The following is a 24,000-nucleotide window of genomic DNA, read 5'->3' on the forward strand; positions in this document are numbered from 1 at the left end:
GTACACAGAGTAGGTCAGATCGTCCTGGACCATATCGGAGTACCTGACATCCTGCAGATCCGACAGGTCCACCACGGGGGAGTCCTCGGCCTCCGGCTCCGTCCCGACTTCGGCGCCGGGCCCGAGCGGCGCCGGGCCGCCTTCCTCCGCGTTGTTCTTGCGGTACAGCCCTCCGATGCACTGCCTCAGCCGGTCCTTCTCCAGCAGCAGCTTGTGCAGCCGCTCCAGGGACAGCGCCTCCACGCGGGCGATCACCGTGTCGAAGCGGTACATGCGGTCCAGCATGAAGGCGCACTTGGAGCAGGCGAACTCGCCGCGGCCGTCCCGGGTCAGCTCGCGGCCCAGAGCGTGGGACAGCAGCACCTGCAGGTTGAGCTTGGCCGCCGGGTGGAAGATCCACCGGCGCTGGTTGCCGCAGAGCTCGCGGGCGCAGATCCGGCAGGCGTCCTTCATCTTCACCGCGTCGAGCATCACGACGAACGGCGACGCGTGAAGGAAGTCAGAACCTTAAATTGAAGATTTTCTGACTGGACTTTGGTGCACGCGTGTTTCCAAACTTCAGGAGTCAGATGCACTGATTTTTGGATGTGATTTTGTCCTTCTTCAGCTTCCGTACTTCATGTTCCAGTCCTGAGTCTTCCTCCTCTTCTTCTTTAACAGGTTTTTTTAAACCATCAGCAGAAGATCATGTGATTTAACTGAAAGCTTCAGCTGCTAGATGGACCGTGGTTCTGGTGGTTTTCTCCCTGTTTCAGGGTCAAATCTGAAGTTTTGATTCGAGTTTTAACTTCCGATTGATGTGTTTTTTTGCAGTGAATCTCTGCGGTCTTTTCCAGCTTGTTTTTGTTTCCTATTTGGGTCAGAACACATGGAAGTAGGTCACGTGATGATGGAGACCCGCATCAGTCCTCCCGGTTCCGAATTAAATATTCCTCTCAGGTCGGATCACGTTCAGCAACGTGATCGTGTGATTTTTTTTTTCCCACCGCAGGACAGATGTGAGTGAATCTGTGTCGTCACATTTTCACTTCCTCCGTGGTGTCGCATCGATCCGTTTCCGTCCTCCTGATTGATCCCCGTGTAAAAAAACAAAAAACAAAAACAAAAATCGATTCTCTGCTGTGTTCTCTGTCTTTTTAAATCGATTAATCGATCAGCATCTCCCGCTGCAGCTGCTGCTCGGCTTCAGTCCGACACGAACCCGGAAAAAACTAAAAAAAAAACACGAGCTTCGGGTGTTTGTGTGTGTGTGTGTGTGTGTGTGTGTGTGTTTGTGTGTTTGTTTGTTTGTTTCCTGTCCCTGTCCCCGCCCTGGTCCTCGGTCCGCCGGGTCCGGTGTCCTCCATCAGCTGAAGATGGAGCGACAGGCTGTCAGACGTCCTGCAGATTTTATAACGAGACAACGAGGCACCGCTGACAGACACCGAAGATCGTGTCGGTGTGACAGGATGTTTCACTCCGCGGCGGTGACGAGAACCGTTTGTAAAAAACTGGGCTATGATCGTTATTTTTCAAAAAATGTTTGCTTGGTTATTTCCTATTTCTGGAAATATTCCACATAAATAACACATTTACTTAAAATTGATCTTTTAATATTAATTATGTCATTGTACAGCAGTAAAAATATGATGTATTTATAACCACTAATATGTTCTAATGATGAGCAACTGATGATGATGATTTTTTTTTCATCAATCAAAGAAGAGAATCTGCAGTTGCTGCAAAACTATAAAATATAAAAGTCCCTCTTTGGATCCAGTGTTTGGTTTGTCCCTTCTGGGTTGCCGTAGAAACATGGAAGTGCAACGTGGCAGCGGTCTTATGAAGGGCTCATTTTAAAGAACCAAAAACATGATTCTGCATTTTAGCTGATTATAACACAAATGAAAAATATAATTTCTAATTATTATATTCCATTTCTACCATTTGATGCCTTTAAATTCTACACACTGGACCTTTAATCTGATGATAATTTATTTTATTTATTCAATTTGACTATAAAATGACAGCAGCTGGATAATAAACATGATAGTTTTCCACAGACTACACGTCCTCATGCATGACAATGATTAAAAAAAAATTTTTTTAAATATAATATTATATGCCGATTAATTTTATTTCTGTCAACTAATTGATGGAATTTTGCAGCTCTGCTAATAACAACAAAAGTGTCCGTGACTTCTTTTATGTTCATAAAGATTTAAATAAAGATTTAAAAAACAGACATGAATAATAATTTTGTGGAACTACATTAAGAAGAAGCTCAGTTTACTGCTTCTTCTTTGGTCCCTGATATAAATGTCGGAGTGAGACCTCTTGCAGCTGCCTGGACTGAACCATTTACAGGAAACGGGGGGGGGGGGGTGGATGGGGGGAGGGCTCAGCCCTGTCCTTTAATATACTGACTGTCTCCTTCTAATCAACATTTCAGACTTCTTCAGGCCTTTTAATTTCCTCTTTCCTGAATAAACTGTTTACGTTAAATAAAGGTTCAATAGAGAAAATATTAAAAACATTGATATCAGGATATCGGAGAAGTGGAACATCCAAATGAAAAATATCAACCTTTTATAAATGTTTTAAATTTAAATATATTGTTGTGTCATTCCTGATGTAAAAAAAAACCAAAATCAGATCAAATAAAAAAAATTGATGGAGTGACTTCACTATTTAAGTTGATATTTGAATCACATGTTTGCATATTTTTAAAATCAGTTTAAAATCAGGGTCAGTTGCATCAATTTTTTTAAAACCTTTTTCTCAACATACGATTAAAAAGCTTCTTTTTTTTTTCATCGACCTGAGATTTATTTAACAAATATTTTTTTGTGTTTTTACTTTAATTTACTCATTTTCAACCTTTAATTTATTACATTCTATGTGCATTCAAAGGTTCCATCTGACTTCATCATGTTGTTTTTGCGTTTCCATTTCATCTTCCTTTGACAGACTTGATGATTAAATATATAACTGACAAATATTGCAGAATAACGGTGAATAAAAATGGGAGGTTTTTTTGTTGTCACGGTCATCTGGAAAGAAAAATCTCTCAGTGGGCAAAAACAGCTCATTTATTTTTCCTTCCTGACAACTTGTTTAATTCAAAACGCAACTTTCCATCTCCATAAAGCTGTTTTGTGTGTGTGTGTGTGTGTGTGTGTGTGTGTGTGTGTGTGTGTGTGTGTGTGTGTGTGTGTGTGTGTGTGTGTGTGTGTGTGTGTGTGTGTGTGTGTGTGTGTGTGTGTGTGTGTGTGTGTGTGTGTGTCCTGAGTGTTTCACATCACGGTCATTAAAATTCTCTGAATTGTCAGCGTGGAATGAGTTCATGTTTTTCCCAGTGAGTCCGGCCTTCACATGCATGTCAGTCTCACACAGAGAGGGTGTGTGTGTGTGTGTGTGTGTGTGTGTGTGTGTGTGTGTGTGTGTGTGTGTGTGTGTGTGTGTGTGTGTGTGTGTGTGTGTGTGTGTGTGTGTGTGTGTGATGATGAAGGGGGGGGGGGCTCCCTCATTTCTCTGGAATTAGTGTCAGTGAATCACATGATGCTTTAATCGACCCTCAAACAGCTGATGTCGTGTTCAACACACAAATCTTCATGTTTTCCTTTTATTTTGATTTTATAGGATGCAACTAATTATTTTAACGGGACCTGGTTATCTATAAAATAACACGAGTAACAAGTGTAATTCATCCACACGGAGTCATCTCTGAAACATGTTCTGTGGTCTGTGTGTGTGTGTGTGTGTGTGTGTGTGTGTGTGTGTGTGTGTGTGTGTGTGTGTGTGTGTGTGTGTGTGTGTGTGTGTGTGTGTGTGTGTGTGTGTGTGTGTGTGTGTGTGTGTGTGTGTGTGTGTGTGTGACCTCTGGTTCTGACTACATGTACATTTATCAGCCTATAAAACCTCTCTGGAGACTCCAAACACGGATTCGTCTGGAACAAGTCGTGCAATCAAAGATCAATTAATCGTCATCAGAGACGAGAGTCAAACACGCTGACGGACGACTGACGCTGTTTATTTTCCTCAGAACGAACGACGCAGACAGACGGACGTGTTTCTTCTTCTCTCACGCAGTGTGTGTGTGTGTGTGTGTGTGTGTGTGTGTGTGTGTGTGTGTGTGTGTGTGTGTGTGTGTGTGTGTGTGTGTGTGTGTGTGTGTGTGTGTGTGTGTGTGTGTGTGTGTGTGTGAGAAACTTTACACAAACTGAGTTTCTCTTCATGTCTGTGTTTGGATCACACGATCAAAACTGAAGATTAAGTTATAATTAAATTATAAGTTTAAAAATCATCGGCTTCATAAAAACGTGATAGAAAAAACTGAGCTGAGAATGATTTGTTTTTATTTTCTTCTTCCTTATTTGTTGTATATTATATTTACCTCATTTCTTCTTCCAACTATTTCATGATGTTGTGGGATTTAATCAAAAATGGTTTTGTTAAAATCCTGTTTTTACTTAAAGTAAATGTCGTGAAGTTTGAAAATTAAAACAGCGTCAAAAACTGTTGGAGGTTGATTCTTTGAAAACATTTGAAAAAAGGTCAAAAAGGAGAAAATAAAGAAGAACAAGAAAGATGTAGATGTGACCAAAGGACATAAAAGATAATACAAATAAAAAATAAAATCAGCAATGACAGAAATAGGAAAACAACGTTTTAGCTGTAAAAACAAGAACTCGAAATCTAAATCTGGTTCATTTTAGAGTTGAAATAAAATATCTAATGATTTTCAGGCAGCTGTAGGAAGTAGAAGAGAAGTGAGACTCCTGTCCTCTAAATGCTGGTCCTGCAGTGTGGATGAGTGACCACCAGGTGGTGCTAGCGCTCTAACTCAGGGGAAGGCTGTGAGTCGCGTGCTGCCTGAATAAATAAAACCTGCAGCTTCAGACAGCTGACAGACTTCATGAGGAGTAAAAGTTCTTCTTACCTGCATCTGTGTGTGAACTCGGCGCTCGTCTCGACTCTGCAGAGAACAAAACACACAAAACCACGTTAAAAACCTCCTTTTCTTTCTACTTCTGAAGGATTTAAAGTGTCTGGAGCTCCAACGTGTCCCGTGTTTATTCACACTAATATGTTGTGATGTATCTTCAGTCTGATGCAGGTGGAAACAGGAAGCAGACGCGTTTCTGTCTGCCGGCCAAAGTTCCACCGACCCACATGTGGCTATAAAAACAGTTTGATATGTAAGTGGGTCGGAGCCAGAACACTTAGAATAGAGGTGGTGGTGGTGGTGGTGGTGGGGGGGGGGGGGGGGGTCCGGGACGGACCTGAAGTCCTCTGGACTCTGGTCAAGTCACGAATATAATATTATCTGCCACGAAAAAACTTGTATAAACTCTTCTTTTAATTCAAGAACCTTCAGAAAGTCTCAAACTGTTTAAAAATCTGATCATTTAGAAAAGAAAAAGTCAATAAAACCATATTTTTAATTCAGTGTTTTGGGTTTTTATTTGTGTTCATGTCTTTCATTACTTCTCATTTTTCAATTTCAAGTTTGCACTGATTTTTATTCCCACACAAATTTGGTCAAACATTTCCTATTTGACCAAATTCACGTGATTTAATTTCTTTCTTATTCAAACATGTTAAATATTTCCTGCAGATTTTAAAGACGTCACACTTTTATTTTGTGAAATTCTATAAACTAGGAGGACGTTGGCAGAATAAAATCAGTGAGCAGATGCAGATTAAATCCTCGGTTTGTGTGTGTGTGTGTGTGTGTGTGTGTGTGTGTGTGTGTGTGTGTGTGTGTGTGTGTGTGTGTGTGTGTGTGTGTGTGTGTGTGTGTGTGTGTGTGTGTGTGTGTGTGTATGGATTTATTCTTTTTATTCAGGTTTATAAGTACAGAGGAGAAGATGCAGCACAAACAATACCTCAGCTCCTCGTTCTTTCTCCTTCAGAGAGGAGGAAAGGTCGTGAACTTTGACCTCGAGCTCCTCGACCCGGAGACCCAGGGAATGTCTCTGGTGAGTCAGCTCCTCGATCAACCTGACAGACAGACAGACAGACAGACAGACAGACAGACAGACAGACAGTTATGTAGTCAGAGCTGCTCTGTAAAGTGATACTAATGAGTACTTTCTCTAATATTTTTCCTTTTAATCATTTGATTAAAAGTCCACATACCAGGTCCAAAAATACAATAAATAAAATAGAATGATAAAAATACACAGATATCCTCAGATTTATTTTTTGTGTCTGAACAAAAGTCCAAACATTCAATTTAAAATTAGATAAAAACATAGAAAAGTATTAAATTCCCACATGTGAGAAGCTGCTGCTTTTGGCTGATAAATGACAAAATATAGATTTATTTATTTTATTTATTTTTTTTTTATCAATCAACAATTGATTAAATCCTGTGTTGCATTCACTGTTTCACTGAGAATTAATTGATTTATTTACTATAAAGCAAAAATAGATTTAAATTAGAAGACAACGCAGTCATAAAGTGAAATATGATGTTGGACAAATTAGAAATTCTCCAAATCTGGGTTTTATGTTCAAATCTGGGTCGTACAGATGTTTTTATCATTTTTTTTTCACCTGTCCCTGTCGGTCTCCGCTCCACCCGAGCCTCCGCTCTCCTCCATCCTCTCCACCATCCGTCTCTCCAGAGCCAGGCGGCGTTGGGCCTCCGAGTCCGCCAGCGACGCCATCTGCTGGGCCTGGCCTCGCGCTAGCTCCGCCTCCTGGAGGCCGCACAGACGGGGGAGAAGTTCCGGTCATTGTTTTATCTATCGGTTTACCGGTTACCGTGACGCCCGTCGCGTCGGAGTTCGTACCTCCTGCAGCAGCTGAACTTTGGTCTCCAGGATTTCCTGCATGTGGCTGATCTCCTCCTGACGATCCGCCAGGCGGCGCTGCAGCTCGGCTTCATTCTGATTGGACAGGCTCTCGGCTGTTGATCTGTCGGGGTGACAACATTTGAAAAACTATTATTTTACACAGGAAGCAGCTTCATAAAATCATACTTTTCATTTTGTAACATCTGGGGTTATATTTGATTATTAGAGGCGGATTGTGCGACTCCATTCGGGGCGTGTCCAAATATATTTCTGGCGGATCATCTGAGCGCAACTTCAGGTGCATGTTTCAAAGCGGTTGGACTTCGTGCCAGGTGTGTTTGCGCCTTTGCAGGTTGCTATGACAACAGCTCATTTTCGAATTAGCAGAAAGAAACAGATCTGCTCGTGTGCAGATTGAATGGATATCTTTTTGCATGATTGTGTGCTGCTGCGTGTCACCAATGTAGCTGCGTATCACGTCTGAATGTTGCACCTTTAAAATAACTAAAATCCTGCAGCAGTGACTTCAGAGCAGCTTTTTGCAGTAATGCAATAAAACCCGACTTCAGTAGCAGATGGGTTTCATGTCATGACTCGTGATTTATTCATATCTGCTCACTTAGACGAGCGCATCGTTAACAGGAAGGTTTCCCACCGGACTCATAATGAACTCCTCAGAAGATGATCCGGGTCGTTTTACATCAGAGTGTCTCAGTCATTAGACGCCGTCTGACTTTTATAGATCGTTATTCCTGAATTAGAGTTTAAGTGAGTCGTCGCACTCCGTCACAGTGAAACGTCTTTAAAACATTACAAACCTCTGCATTTTATTATTAAATATTAAAGAATATCTAAAAAAGTAAATGTATTTTGAAAATCACCTGAATCCATTTGGAGATATTCAGACTTTGTTTAACTGTTGTTTTGACTTCCAGCTGTTTGAATTGATATAAAATGTTATGCATCAAATTTCTTCAAGAAATAGTGAAACAAAATACAAATAAAAACAGATGGTTCTTGTTTCCTGATCAGTTTAATGAGAAGATGACGGTATAAACAATCTTCTCTCTTATTAAATACGTGGCGTCTACTGTTTTTTAACTATATTCATTGTTTCCACTGTAAAAACAGCAAATTTGATTTGACCATTCGAAGTTGTGAAGCCTTAAACATTTAAATTTCCTTTATTTAAAGTCAGATTTTTTGAAATTCTAGCAAAAACTGAAGCTCGTTTCTCATTTCTCGAAATCTTGATCATTTTGAATCTTCATCTCTGATTCATCACAATATAATAAAGTCCTGCTAACGTGTCCGTCAGTAAACGCTCGTCTAAAATATAAAACTTTTACTCAAAATTCCATTTAATTGGAACAAATTGAACTTAAAATCATAAGTTCAGCTGACTAAATTAAAATGAGAAGTTGTTTCATGTTAATATCCCCCAGAAATCCGTTTTATTTATTCTAAATGTGTCGGAGGAGTTCGGACGCTCGTCTCTGATCCACCGAATGAAAAACTGAAATCTGTTCTCAGCTTTTTGAAATAACTTCGACGTGCAGAAAACAAACCTCCGTGGAGGTTTTCAGCTCAGAGGGTGAACTTTTGTCTCCAACCTGTCCTCCGGAGGGACATGTCCTCTGACCTCCTCTGAGATTATTATGGTCTGTCACCACTCCACCAGTTAAGGAGGTCACACTCAGCTCTTCCTGCCCACATCCATCAGCCCGGCTCCGTTAATAGCTCCAATGATAAACTGTGGCTGCACAGTTTATTTATGAAGCAGCAGGGGGCGGGGCCGGGGGGGGGGGTCTCAGGACTCCAACATTTACTCTCCTCGGCTCTCTGACAGACTGCTGACCCGCCTGATTAGTGTCCACGCTGCACAATAACACCGCTGTTCCTACATCCGTCTGTTTGGAAATCAAATAATGAAACTCTTTGTTGATTTTTGTTTGCATTTTTTACGTCCACCTGATAAACATCCAACATTCATATTCAGCCTTTTTAAACTCCTGTTTCACCTCCTCCTCTGTAACGTATCTTCATCTCAGTTTACTGTGTAGTTTGATGGGATTTATGAAACACCAGGATGAGGAATCTGATTGGTTATATGATCATACATCTAATATGTCTAATATGGACTCTAATTCTGCAGAAATGCTTCTTTATATTTAGGTGTTGTTTTCTTGGGTTTTGGATAAAGTTAATGTGTCACCATCTTTACTAGTTCGGAGCGGTTTGGAGCAGGAAGTGACCATATTTGGACGAGCTGGGGGAGGAGCCAGCGGTGGATCTGACCGATCTGATCGGAAACCTGACGATACTACGTCCCGCCCACCGATAGCTGTAACCTGACTGCACCACAGGCCTGTCAATCAAACAGACACGCCCCCAAAACCAGGTCTTCTTGAATCTTCTTTTCTAATGAATGAGGGATTATTTTCAGATGGACCTCCAGAAAACTAATAAGAAGGAGTGACTTTAGCTAACAACACCGAGATAACTGATGGACACATTTTATTCACTTTGGATTTGATGAGAGAAGTTGAATGGGAGTCTATGGAGCCGGAGGCTTTTTGGAGCCGACCTCTAGTGGCACTCGCTGGTATTGCAGCTGAAGACACTTCTGGATCAGAAACATTTTCCAGAAGCTATGAACACTTTTATATAAAGTCTGTAAGTAGGATTTATCCTCTGCAGGTTATAAATATTTGTACGAGGTCTCATAAGCCAACAATTAAATCAAAAAGCTGTTAAACTGCGTCGTTCTGCAGCAGCGTGCTGGACAGACCCATCAACAGTTATCACGGCTAAAAATACCTCCAGATAATAACTAATAATCTGTAATCTGAGGTGAGTGGACTCGTTTCATGTCCCGGTTCTGTTCGCTGGTTCAGAGGACGAGTTGCTGAAGAACGTGATACAGCGGAGGACAGCTGCCTCTCAAACAGGTGCTGCAGCTCGAATAGTTCCCGACTCAGCAACACAACAAACCAGCAGGCCCCTCCCCCTTCAAAACAACCCTCCTCCCCCCAGAACACAGCCTCTTCATCCTCTTCAAAAGCACGAGCCCATACAAGGCATTCCTCGGAGCTTAGCCCGTGTTGTGATAGCCAGGTGAGTCCTAATACCGCCGAGGCTCATGGGAAATAATCAAACCACCGATGAAAGGAGTGTTTTTGTGATTCTCTGTCTGACGGCATTTCAACAAAACTGCGCAGCACGAATGTCTGAACCTCTGAATATATCTGTTAGGACTGTTCAGATGGGGTGAAATGCATTGTGGGGGGGTGAAATGCATTGTGGGGGGTCGGTGTGTTTGGAGGTAAACAGTCAGAGATTCTCACACCGACATGGTTTTGGGTTTCAGAAGTGAAATACTCACAGCGCTTCGTCCAGCAGCTGCTGTTTGTCCTCCAGGTCCTTTTTCAGACTCTCAACTTCCACCTTCAGCTCGATGTTCTGGGAGAGACGGAGTTCAAATGATCATCAGTACAGAACCGGCTTTCTGGATCGGCTTTGTAAGGCACGCAGTCAAAATTGCTCATTTTTAAGCATCAGTCTGATTAAGTTTTTATTGACTTCTTTTACCTTCAATCTCGATAGAAATAATATTAGAATACATCCGAGCTGAGTCTTTGTTCTCTAACGACATATTTCAAGAAACATTTACATGCATTTCTGAAAAATCATCCTTAATAACTTTCGTTTGATGGAAATTGAATCACAAATGCAATTTTATGACCTTAAAATTAATGGCAAAAATCATGATGTCATATTGATTTATAACAAGACTAGTTGACTAGTAATGGCAACAACCAGGTAACTTTCGTTCCAGTCCAGGATATTGACATGATTCTGCTGTATTAATCAGGACACATAAATCAGAGGTGAGCGTGCACGCAACGATTTGTTTATCACAACAACTGTGTCTAATAAAAAGGATATATCGTAGAATTTAGGTCAGACTTTCAAAATAAAACGTGCCTCAGAGTCTCACGTGCAGACCCCAGTCTCCGGGGGCTCAATAGGTCTATAAATAGGTGGAGGGGATATGAGCACCTGCTGTATCTGTCTCCCCCCTCCTCCCTCCTCCACCTCCCCTTCCAGAGACACCTCCACTTTTAACTTCTGGCTCTCAGAGCAGCAACAAACCGCCTCGAACTGCTGCCGTCGGGCAGTCGGCTCACGTGCAGGTGATTCACATCACATGACACACAACACGGGCGCGCACACACACACACACACACACACACACACACACACACACACACACACACACACACACACACACACACACACACACACACACACAACAGCAGTAAAGGTAATGTGGGTCAGTGGGTCTGATGGAAACAGGTCAGACCTTCACTGTTGTTACACTTCAAACCAGCAGCTCAGTGTTTTATACTTAAACTCATTTTTGAGTTTTAACTGTTTATCATGCAGGTTTTAGATTTTAAAACATTATGGGATTGGCAGCGTTTACATTAAACGGGGTCGGCTCTGAATACACTTGAATTTTCTGTAAAATAAAGACATTTTTGATGAACTTTTTGAAGTTCTCATCAACATGAGATCACAATTGAAACACATCAGCTTTACAATGTTTTTTAAGTCTTCAAAAAAGGCCCTGAAATAAAAATGTTGAGTCGTTGCTATAAAAGGAGACGACGTGTTCCATTGAATAGTTCAATTATTCACATGATTAAAAACTTAAGACGGATGACATTAAGCTCTGCAGAGAAAAGTATTCAGATCCGCAAATAAAAGTCTGAACACAACAATCTAAAAATATACTCCATTAAAAACACACTTAAAGTATCAAAAGTAAAGAAAATGTCTCATGTAATTTGAAAAACGTGACATTATTAGATTGTTAATTGTTTAATTAAAGCATGAGAGATTCTACTGTTCGAGGTTTGTTAGCTGTTGTTGGTAATTTAGCCTCAATGTTACCCAAACTGAGGGTTGGGTCCCCTCCAAAGGACCAAAAAGTTAAATCTGAGGGGAAAAATGATAAATAGGGTTGAAGTGAAAGCATGTGTGAAGTTTAGAGATTTTAGTCGAACTACAAACAACTCGGACGTCAGAAACACGATTTATTCAGTCACAATTCAAAATGAATGGGACGATTTAAAGGTCCCATAATTTGATATTTTCTCAGTGTTTTATTTGCTTCTCGATCGCCATAAGAAAATATTTTTGTTGTTTTAAACACCAAAAATCGTCTCGATAAAGTTTTCCATCTCTCTTCTTTCTGCAGCTCGACAGGCTGTTTGGTGTCTGTGTCTTTAATGGTTCATTCAAATCAGTGACCCTCTCTTCTGATTGGCCGACTCTTTTCTGAGTGACGCACTTCCAGGCCAATCACAGGTTTTTTTCTTCAGTCTAGTAGCTCGTTGGGTTTCTGCGACAGAACGACAGCTCTGTTTTTCTTCTACATAAAACAAGCAGCTTCATAATTTAAATGAATAACCTGAATTTATCCGATACGGGACCTTTAAAGTTTGTGTTTGCTTTGGCTGTGATTGCACAGAGACACTTCACTCTTCACACTTCACTCTTCACTCTTCACACTTCACTCTTTACATTTCACTCTTTACTCTTCACCCTTCACCCTTTACCCTTCACACTTCACCCTTCACCCTTTACTCTTCACTCTTCACCCTTTACTCTTCACTCTTCACTCTTCACGCTACACTCTTCACTCTTTACACTTCACTCTTCACACTTCACTCTTCACGCTTCACTCTTCACTCTTTACACTTCACTCTTCACACTTCACTCTTCACGCTTCACTCTTCACTCTTTACATTTCACTCTTCACACTTCACACTTCACCCTTCACTCTTCACACTTCACACTTCACCCTTCACTCTTCACTCTTCACACTCTTACCCTCCGGTGCACGTCGTCGCTGCTCTCCTCGAACTTCTGCTGGATCTTCTCCTCCAGGAAGTAGATGCGCAGCTTCAGGCTGAAGTTCTCCTTCTTCAGGTCGTTCAGGTGCTGCGAGATAGTGCGGTAACCGCGGAAACCAGAGTTAGACATGACGTCGGGGGGCTGTTTCGCAGGGGGCGCCGCAGCCCCCCATTCAGAACGGCAAAACACGAGAAACGACAGGGCTGAAGAGGAGACGCTGTCCGACTGAAGAATCAAACTCTACACCCAACAGGTGTGTGTTCTCTCTGCTGCCGCAACACAGAGTGGACAGGAGCTCCTCTCAGTGGGGGGTGGGGGGGGGGCACACAGGCAGGAGAGGATTATGGGATCTTGGGAGGGGGGCGAGGGCATGTTTCTTTTTTTACCATGAGGAAGACACGCCAAGAATCTGAGACAGGAGAGTGTGCTGATAACGAGTGAGTGTGTGTGTGTGTGTGTGTGTGTGTGAGTGTGAGTGTGAGTGTGTGAGTGTGAGTGTGTGTGTGTGTGTGTGTGTGTGTGTGTGTGTGTGTGTGTGTGTGTGTGTGTGTGTGTGTGTGTGTGTGTGTGTGTGTGTGTGTGTGTGTGTGTGTGTGTGTGTGTGTGTGTGTTTTGTTAATATAACTCCTGTATGTACAAACCATGTTTCTAAACAAAGTTGTGACGCTGTGTAAAATGTAAAATAAAAACAGAATACAATGATTCACGAATCACGTGAACCCAAATGAAATTGCAAACAGACCAAAGACATCATATCTGACAACAATACGACAAAGGAGACCCTGAACTGTTGAGCAGCTGAAATCCTCTATCAGGCAACAATGGAACCACATTTCACTTTCAAAACTCCAGAAACTGGTCTCATCAGTGCCCAAATGTTGTAGCTGCAACAGTTTGACAGCTTATCAATTAGTTTCATGAAAGACAATTCATTTTAAATAATAATCTTACACCAATTTTTCATGAAATAAATGTGACTACGGCTTCTTTTTTTTTTTTAATTATATTAATTTTCTTCACAGTTGACAAATTGTTGCAGCTCCAAGTTTTGGGAGCTGAGGAGACCCGTTGCTGGAGTTTTGAAAGTGAAATGTTGTCCCATTCATGCAAATTTGCAGCATCGTGGAAACGTAAAAATACGACAAAGGATACACACCAAAGAGCGTCTGAAATCCTATCTCAGACAAGAATGGGACCACATTTCACTTTCAAAACTCCAGCAACGGGTCTCCTCAGTTCTCAAACGTTTACAGAGTGTTGTCAAAACAAGCAACACAGCGGTAAACATGATCCTGTCCCAACTTTTTAGAGACATGTTGCTGCCATCAAATTCAAAACAGGCACATGGTTTTTTATAAAACAATAAAATTTTATTTGTTGTCTTCGGTCTATTTTCAATTAAATAAATCATTGCATTCTGTTTTCATTGACATTTTACCCAGCGGCCCAACTTTAGTTGTCGTGTGTTTTCCTGCTGCTCCTGCAAAACATTTCTGTTGATGATGATGATGATGCAGCTGTTTGCATCTCGTCTATTTTAACATTAATCTCCCCCCTGATTTTAAAGTGGCTCTAGTTTCCTAAACCTCATGCAGTGAGACAGTCCAACCCCCCACCCCTCCTCACCCCTCTCCCCCAGGTGGGATTATTATTGAGTGTAGGAGAGTCTGCGACCACAGGGAGGCGCTAACGCTCCACCGCAGCTCGGAGCATCCAGCCGTGTCGGAGGGATGTGATGCAGCAGCTATTTAAAGAAGCCGTCGTCCTGCGGCTGTCACTGAGGAATGCTGGGTAGAGACGCTGATCACACACACACACACACACACACACACACACACACACACACACACACACACACACACACACACACACACACACACACACACCAACATATGGCTGAACACATGTTGGATTCACATTCTGCACATACATGTTGAGGAGAGCAGCTCTGAGAACATGCGTGCATGCGGAGAGTTTGAACGTTGCAGGATTTAAAACACCGATACACTCCAGATTAAAACCTTCATGAGCTTCATTTAAACACTCTGTGATGATTCCTCCGTCCATCACATGTTACATGCGTGTTTTAAATCTCTGTTTGTGCTGCTGATAATGATGATGATAAAAAACTCAGTTTAAGATTTAACATTAATTTACAGAATATGGACGAAGCTGTCGTCAAAATAATGAGACGTCCAACTAACAACTATAAAGATAAAGGAGACATTTCATTGTTGTTTTATGTTAGTTAGGAGTTGCAACTAATAATTAGATTCATCGTTGACCAAATACCTCGATACTGTGACAATATTGTCGTTATGACATTTGGTGCTTTGACAAAATATTGTTCTAGTTTTGAGCAATAATCGTCAGTAATCTGGATGTCGTGATGTAACTAAAGAAAGTTACATCACTTTACTGTAACGCAGTGTTTAAAACCAGGTAAAGACGGCACTTAGACCATAATATGACATAAAAATATCAAAAATCCAGGATGATACCTGGTCTCATATCAGGATAGTCACATAAAATGAACATTAAATTCCCATTTTATGAAGGAAATCTGACAGTTTGAGAACATCGTCACGTTCAAACGGGAAAAAATGCAGTCGGCTCGATAAGTTGGTGGTTTGGTGTCAAAGAGCAGCAGACGAGCGGCTGTGATGTCACCTGTCGACCAGCAGACACGCTACAGAGGACTCGTCAATCACATCGCTGAGGACAACTTTTTATCACACTTTCATTTAAAAAAAAAACACCAAAACCACACGAGACTTTTCTCGTCTGCAGGTTTGGTGAAGCGATCGATGATTCTTTTGGCCGTAACGATCTCAGGAGTTCAAAAAACGTGGAACTGAACTGGGAGTCGAGCATCTGGAGGCTTCGACCTCGTTGGTCTCCGTCCAGAGGTCGCGCAGAGAGAAACAACTGAATTTATTACGACACCTCGCGCCCGCCCGCCAACAAAAATGAAATCATCCCGATTTCTGCGGCACTTTTCCAAGAGGACGGAGCAGGAGAACGTTTTCCCAGACTTCCACCCACCGAGAGGTTTTCATCCTCACGGAGGATCGATACTTCTCACCGTCCCACGTTGTTGTCCACTCACGACTTAAATTAAAAATTAAAGCTTGTTTTGTTGCCATGGCTGGCGACCATAACAGTTCAGCCCCCCCTCCCCCCTTTCTGCTTCATCTCTTTAACAAAACAAAAAAAGAGAAAGCAGCTCTGCGAGTGTAATTGGGAGTTTGCATGTGAGAGCTCGGGGCTGGCAGGGCGCTGGGAGTTTTCCCCCTTTTACCGGTAACAGGAGCCGCTTGATGCCAGCTCGCTAGACATTTTCCAGCCTCGCTCTCCGCCAACTGCCAAATCCCCCCCCCCCTCCCCCCCGACTCAACTCTGCTAGGGGGTGTGGGGTGTGTGTGTGTGTGTGTGTGGGGGGGGGGGTTGTCTGATTGTGTTTATTATGCTGCCACGGTCCGCGGCAGACGTGGTGGTTAAGAAAAAAATAAAAAATTATAATTTGTAAACCTAATTAAATCATCAAGAGAGCCACTAAAAATATCCCCAGGAGCTAATTAGAATCAAAAAGAGGGAAACTAATGCTGCAAACACGGGAGAGAAACCAGATAACACCTGCAGACTGGCTGCTAGCGGACACTTGGAGACGGCCGCAAAACATTCAGCACATCAGGAAATCTACTTTCTGTTGTTAAATGTGGTGACATGCTTCTTTCCAACAACTGACGCTGTATCGTACAAAGATTTTCCCTAACAACGCCTCGACTTCCATACCGGTTCCTGAACGACACCAGCTTCAGATTATGGGACTAATTTTTTGTTTTCATGCAGTTTAGAGGGGGAGAGTACAACACAGGTTCGTCTTTTTATAGCTGGTTTACCGATGTTCCCTGAACGCCTCACATGCTCACACTTCCTCCGCGGGTACGAGGTCACACATTAGTTTGGAAAGAGTCCAAAGAGGCGTTTTAATGTCGAAAATATTTCAGTTGGAAAAGTGATTTTATCTAAAAAAAATAAAAACATGTTTTCACAGATATTGACTGAATAACTGAACGTGACTTTAATGATTCCTGTTTCCGAATGTACGTGGACAACCGGACAAGGAGAGGAGTCCATCAGGAGTTCGTAGACAGACGCTAACTGTCGACACACGAAGGCACCAACATTTAGGAGTGTTTCTGAAGTGAACGCCTTGTTGGGTTTAATAAACGTGTTGTGTAAAAGTTATACTTTACTTCCTTATAGTTACGTAACCTTCATCGCCGTGACAACAGTGAACAGAGTAGCTGGAAACGGGAAGCGAACAGCGGTCTCAAACATCACGTCTTCCTCCTAACGATGAAAAAAACCTCATTTTCTATATCTTCACTTCTCCGGGACGTCGGACTGTCGTTACGTACGCGACCACTAGAGGTCGCTTCGGTTTAACACGTAGCTGCGGCTCGTTTTCTTTGAAGTTGGACGGTCTGGAATAAACACAGACGGCAGAAACACTCCAACGAGTCTCATTAGCTCGTATTCAGTCTCGACGCACATTAAAGACCTTCATCGAGTACTTTTACTATATATATATATATAATAACATTATTTCTGTCGTGTATTTGGAGGGCAGCTGGTTGAAATGGAGGAAAAATCCCACATCAGACAACTTAATTAAACATTAAAGAGCAGATTGTGTTGGAGTTCAGTCCATTAACAACACACCGTAACACCATACGCACTGTAATTTGTAGGTCTGGTGTATTATTAAAAGACCAGAAGAGACATTTTCAATCCTAATTACCAGTTTTGAATGTTGATGTGAGGAATATTTTCAAGATGGAAACTCGCACTTGTGATCATTTAGCGTATAATTTCAACACGACATAAAATTTACTTGTGAATAAAATCAGATGTGACGGTTCTGTTTCGTGTCACAAAGATTTTAAAAGAGTGCAAGAACAGATTTATTTTACTGATGATTCAGATGTTTTGTTTAAAGAAGGCGTCACAATCAGCACCAAACAGCGTTAAATATCCGAGACAGTTGGATTCTTGTGTCTCAGAGGTTATTAGTGAGTCATAATAATTCTGACCACACATGCTGAATCCACATATTTAAGGTTGACTGCAAATGTTGGTCATAATCTTCCCCTGAAATAGATGATATTAGACTTTAAAACAGATTAACGAGGAGGAGTGCTACTGTTCTCACACCGTGAACACAAACGGAGGCTGAACACTGAGAAACTTTTAACAGGCGTGTAAAAGAAAGCCGGTTTATTTTGCTGAGATGGAGCTGCTGTTTTTATTTCCAGTGAATAATCATTTCTTCTCCTCGAAGGAAAAACACCCCAAAAACAAACTGCTGGGCCGACGTTCAGAGAAAACCTTCGCAGATTTATTTATTAGGGAAAATTTATCAAGCAGAAAATTTTTAAAAGTCTGGCTGTCGGCAAAGGAAAACGTCTGGCGAGGAGGGAGGAGAGACTCGACCCCCACAAACATACATGATGTAAGGAGGCGAATATCAAGCTACAGATGATACATTAATATGTGCAATATAAATAAATAAAGTGCAGCACTAATTAATTAACTATCTCGAAGTTTAATTCCAGGAATACTTCACATCTATTTCTATCAGGGTTGCGATGATATATAATATATAATTGAACGTTTAGGTTTTGCAATTCAATGTCACAATTTATTGTTATTTTTGTTTACTTTGTCTTAAACACTAGTTTCATCGTACACTTCTAGAGACTGTTTATATATCATGTCATGTTTAAAAAGATTGCACATCCTTTAATTACGTATTGTTATAAATCATTTAAATGAAGTTAATTAAGTACCGTTCTAATTAATTTAAAGATATTATTATTATTATTATTAAAGATTTGTTCTAAATTATTTAAATAATGTTCATTAAAGTACTGATGTAATAACAGACACGTGGTCGGACGACAACATTTAACATTTAGCCGTTACCCCAAAGTTGAACCGTTGCGATGACGTTAAACACGATGTTTTATTCACTGCGAGCGGGAAACCGGTGACCTTTGACCTCAAACAGTTCTGCTGGTTTACTTTGTTAACTCGCCGATGCTAACCGGCTAACTGGCTAGGTCTCGGACAGTTAGCTGTTGGCAGAAAGTTAAACGGTTACTGGTTGGAGACGATGTTAAACATGATGTTTCCATGGAAACTGGTGACGTTTGGCCACCGTTTAAAACAAACTAACTGCTTTCCGGTTTACTTCGTTCACTGACTGATGCTAATCTAATTCAGGAATCAATCGTGGCAAATTAAAAACAAATAATACAAAATACGAGAAGGCAATACAGAAGTCAGAGTTTTTTTCCAACTACTAAGTCCCGTCCTTCCCCACTAGAGGGCGTCTGTGAGCTACATAACGTGTATTGGTGGCAGATCGTTTACATTTCATCTGTAATAGAAATGAAACAAATATATGCCTATTAAATAAATCTCCTACAGTATAAATCTCTATCGTGTCTGGTTTTATCTTGATTTTGTCTTTAGTGGACACAAATCGTAAGAAACAATGTCAGCACAACTCAAATAAACCCCATTCAAAAGTCCCATCTGCAAATCGCATATTTTAAACCCACTGGCAGCCGAACAGTCCAACGCACCATCAACGTGTCTCACGGAGCGATCGGTCAGGAAAGAGTTATAGCGGCAAAATCAACAGTGCTCAAGTAGTTTCCCAAAAGGATGTTTGAGTTCGTTCAAACCACCAGGCAGCAAAATAAATCGCAGCTAATAAGCACTTTTCACTGGTAAATAAGTTCAATAAGAACTGAATGAACTTCTTCCTCTGGAGACTTTTTAAACACTTTCAGATCTGTGGATGTCACAGTTATTACAAACGTTGCAGGGGGTGGAGGATCTCCTCCTCCTCCTCCTCCTCCTCATCTTCCTCTCACTTTCTCTGCCTGCGGTTCAGATGGAATCACTTCCAGATGTGATGGCAGCAGCTGTATATACGAGTTGAAGGATGGTGCGGTGCGGAGGTGGAGGTGGCAGCGGAGGGGGGTCCTGTGAGCTCGGTGCCAGCGTCGGTCCATGCCTTTTTTTTTTTCCACCGCAGACGCCAACTTTAACGCAATGAATAAAAAATTTAAAAAAAAAAACAACAAAACAAGGAAATAAAACAAAAGACTTCATCACATCAACACGTTCAAAGTTCAACCCGCTCGTTACGGCGAGAACCGAACCGACGTCAGGACGAGGTCCTGCATGCAGCCTGCAGGCTTCACTGGGACAAACTAAAAAAACAAAGCTGTAAAGCTGCAGCCCTCTCCTGGGTTTCCACCACTATTTACTCCTCAGCAGCCATTGTTTTCACTTTAATGATGCCAAGAGAACAAGAGGCATGAAGCAAGAACAGGATCTGCAGTCCAGACGCTGAGAAACGGGCCGCTGGATCCTGGATCCCTTCGCCTCGTCTTCTCCGGGCCAACTCCGCTTTTACAACACGGGGATCAAAAAGCACTCGTCGTTCTGTGTGAAACTGAAGCCCGCCGGCAAATCATCTACGCTGACACGAGGTTCTGAATGAAATCACATTAAAGGCTGTTTTGGGAGGAAACAGCGGACATAAATAACGAGGAGAAAAAGCCCGTTTCATCTCCGCGGCAGAAAATCACAGACGAGGCTTCAGGATACACGTCGGCGCACTTTGCTGTTTGGTTGCCGCAGGAAACCGGAGCGGTTCTGCTTTGAGTCTGAACTTTCCAGCCTCCTTCACAGATAATGAAGTTAACTACGTTTTTAGGAGCAGGTTTTGAAACATCCTGTCCTGTTCGACTCGGGTTGCAGCGCCAACCACAGACTGTAAATAAAAGAGTTCGTAGCTTCCAGGTCTGAAAAAATGAGGCCTTCAGCTGCAATACCAGCGAGTGCCACTAGAGGTCGGCTCCAAAAAGCCTCCGGCTCCATAGACTCCCATTCAACTTCTCTCATCAAATCCAAAGTGAATAAAATGTGTCCATCAGTTATCTCGGTGTTGTTAGCTAAAGTCACTCCTTCTTCTTAGTTTTCTGGAGGTCCATCTGAAAATAATCCCTCATTCATTAGAAAAGAAGATTCAAAAAGACCTGTTTTTGGGGGCGTGTCTGTTTGATTGACAGGCCTGTGGTGCAGTCAGGTTACAGCTATCGGTGGGCGGGACGTAGTATCGTCAGGTTTCCGATCAGATCGGTCAGATCCACCGCTGGCTCCTCCCCCAGCTCGTCCAAATATGGTCACTTCCAAACTGAGCTTTGACATCGTGTTCATATCATCCTCTTTCCGAGACGATGAACAGTAACTGACCTGCAGCAACATGTGCAGCTGCTTCAATCTTATTCCGACTCGTAATAGTTTTTGCGCATTTATTTGGTCACCTGAGGACAAACACTGGATTCTGAATCTCACCTACAGAGCTTTGGCTCGGACGTTTGTCCAACCGATGGAAACAGACCAACTACTGATCTTACAAAACAGACTTTTACAGTTAATTCTGGCAAAATCTGTTCAGAAAAATCAAGAAACTTCACAGTTACTTCAGTTTTCTAAACTCTGTGGGTTTGGATGTAAATCAGCTGGTTCCCAGAAGCAGTAGCCATTTTGAAATTGGGAATCAGAGTAAAATAAAGGAGCCAGTAAAGCTGACGAGGCGTCGGTTTGGCCTCGTTCAGCGCCGCGGTGGAAACACACACAGTTTTTCTATTCTTGACCGGTCGGAGGCTGAAAGGTCGCGGCTACCGCAGAGAGAGTGTGGAGTTAACGGCCCGTTTCAACCACAGCTGATGTCATGTGATCTGAGGAGTCATAAATACTGGAACACATGGCAGGAGGGCCATTCGTCCCTGCTGCTGGACTGAAGGCTCTTCTGGGGGCCGATCAACAGGAAGTTACCCAACGAGTGTTTTATGTCACGCACAGGAGATATCCCGCTCCGTCGGGTGGAACCAGAACCAGAACCAGAATCAGAACCAGAACAAGAACCAGAATCGGAACCAGAACCAGTTTAACAGGACTTTAAAGAGGCTGTGAGCGACTGCAGGTTAGCAGGATCCCGCTGGGTCGGATCAGAATCAGATGTTCCAGAACCTCCTGACCCGAACCTGTCTGAGACACCCGACACCCCTGGAAGGGAGCGCCGGCTAGGACAGACGGCCCAGAGCGCTCCTCCACCGCTCCTCCACCGCTCCTCCACCCCTCCTCCACCGCTCCTCCACCCCTCCATCCCTCCTCCACCGCTCCTCCATCCCTCCTCCACCCTAACCCAAATGTTGTGCTGCAACATTCCAGGAATCCATCTTTTAGTCAGAGTTTTCATACAGAGAAACTCAACAGCTCCAGAATAACATCACAAATCACCAACTGACAAACAGAAACTTGATGAAATGAAATCTTTGATTCAAAATGATGTTCCAGGTTTTGTCTCCTAACCTCCTAAAAACCCTCCTCTTCTTCTTCTGTCCTGGAAATCCGTCACACACACTATAAGCCGATGATTCAAACACACACCGCCCACACACACACACACACACACACACACACACACACACACACACACACACACACACACACACACACACACACCTCTCTTTCCACCGCAGCTCGTATTCATCTCCTCCACCCGGATCGATCTCCTCCTGATGGAGTCTGAATGTTCACGTCCTTTAAATTCAGTTTTGGTGGACGGCACTAAGGACTACATTACCCATGAGCCTCGGCTGGTTTTGTTAGAGAATCTAGAGACTAGCTGAGGAAAAGTACAATCTTTAGAGAGTATTCAATTCTGTGGTTGGATAGTTGTTACTGAAATGCATCCTGGGAGTTGTAGTTGACTTTCAAAGAAAAAGCTGTTTTTCTAACTAGTAATCCAACCAGGAAACATGTCGAACTTTAAACCTCCGAAGCCCCGAACACTTGACTCCTCGTAACTCGGCCTCCCGACTTTATGATGAATAATACTCACACACATCTCTGTGATTCTAATATCAAAGCTTTTTGGCAGCCGGCCCCCTTGTGGCTGTTAGCGGCAGCGCGTCTGAAGAACCCTCTGGAATAGAAATGTGCCACATCTCACGCTCTGCATGTGTTTGCCGACCGTCGGCCTCTTCGGACTGGAAAACACGTGATTTCTGCCGATCTGCCGGGAAACCGTCCCGCGAAGTGAATCTGAGGCGCCGCCAGAGCTCATCAGGAGACGAGCAGCACGCGTTCTTCACGTGTCCGTCCTCAGGTCGTCTCCGAGGTCATCGCGGCGCCTCTGCTGCACACGTGCAGGCCGCATGGCGAATACTTTCCATCAGTTTGTGTAAGCGCCGATAAACACATTATGTCTAATCATAAGAGTATTTCATGTTGCAGCGTTTTGCAGCCGGTTGTTCCCATGCTTGCGTTTCAGAGCCCGGAGGAGGCCTGCATCTCATTTCTCCGTGTTTATGGCAGATCTAAATTATGGTATCGAGTTCGCCCCGAACGCAACCCGCTGCCAACTGTCATGGCCGAAACCCTCCCAAATACAGGCCACTTCTTTTCTTTTTCTTTTTTTGGTCTCTGGGAAGTAGCGTAACTCAATCCGTCCCCTGAAGTTCGGCTTGATTTTGTCGGTACGGGGAGAGAGAGAGCAGACGGATCTGAGAAAACAAACACAGACCTGCAGAACAAAGTTGGTGCTGCTTTTTTTTTTTTTTTTTTTAAGCTTCTTCCCCAAATTGTAAGCAGAGCAAGTGCTGCCGGCGGTGCCACGATCGGTCAATGGAGCCCAGCTGATGAGCACAGGAGGGACTTCAGGCTGCAACAGTCTGAATGTGTGCAGCTTTATTCAGTTCACCACGACAACGGAGGGATGTCGTACATCTCCGAGCTTCTGTAAATCTATACCTGCTCCTAGGTTGTGCCATTTCAGTGGAGTGTGCAGTACGCAGTTTGTCCAACAGATGGCGGTGTCACAGAGGTCAGGACTTCGTTCAGAGGAATCTGTTCTCCATCACTGCTGCTGACAAGAAGCTCCTCCAACAGGAGGGAAGTGAAAATACTCCAGGATGAACATGGAGAGGTCGTTCAGTTCAATATTCTAGAAAATGTTGAAAAATAAACATTAAATGGTGAAAAATATATGATAAAGGTTAAACTAAGGATGGTCGTCTTTTCATGATCTTAAACAGTCCTTCTAGTAAAATTGTGCAATTGTAATAATTAGGAATCTCCTCAATATTTGCAGAGGTTGGCAATTTTGCAAAATTCCCCAAAATTTATCCTCCAAAAG

The 24,000-nt window shown here is 42.7% G+C and overlaps 1 protein-coding gene across 3 annotated transcripts in view; it reads right to left on the reverse strand.

Annotated features, from left to right (window-relative positions):
- The window catches only part of pde4dip (phosphodiesterase 4D interacting protein), a 78,379-nt gene that overhangs the window by 34,119 nt on the left and 20,260 nt on the right, over nt 1-24,000 (reverse strand). The window contains exons 4-9 of one of the 3 annotated variants that reach the window (XM_069721797.1): nt 12,687-12,797; nt 10,171-10,247; nt 6,783-6,906; nt 6,544-6,689; nt 5,871-5,985; nt 4,922-4,957 (exon numbers count right to left, since the gene is read on the reverse strand). In XM_069721797.1, coding sequence (XP_069577898.1) covers nt 4,922-4,957; nt 5,871-5,985; nt 6,544-6,689; nt 6,783-6,906; nt 10,171-10,247; nt 12,687-12,797 — 609 coding nt within the window. Of the gene's footprint in view, nt 1,474-4,921; nt 4,958-5,870; nt 5,986-6,543; nt 6,690-6,782; nt 6,907-10,170; nt 10,248-12,686; nt 12,798-24,000 lie in introns of those variants that run through there. The other 2 variants (XM_069721795.1, XM_069721796.1) reach the window with 2 other exon arrangements.

This window comes from Brachyistius frenatus, unplaced genomic scaffold (genome assembly GCF_029030835.1).
Source record: "Brachyistius frenatus isolate BFR_SWC_R1_liver_20210118 unplaced genomic scaffold, ASM2903083v1 Contig_273, whole genome shotgun sequence".
NCBI classification, from domain to species: Eukaryota; Metazoa; Chordata; class Actinopteri; family Embiotocidae; genus Brachyistius; species Brachyistius frenatus.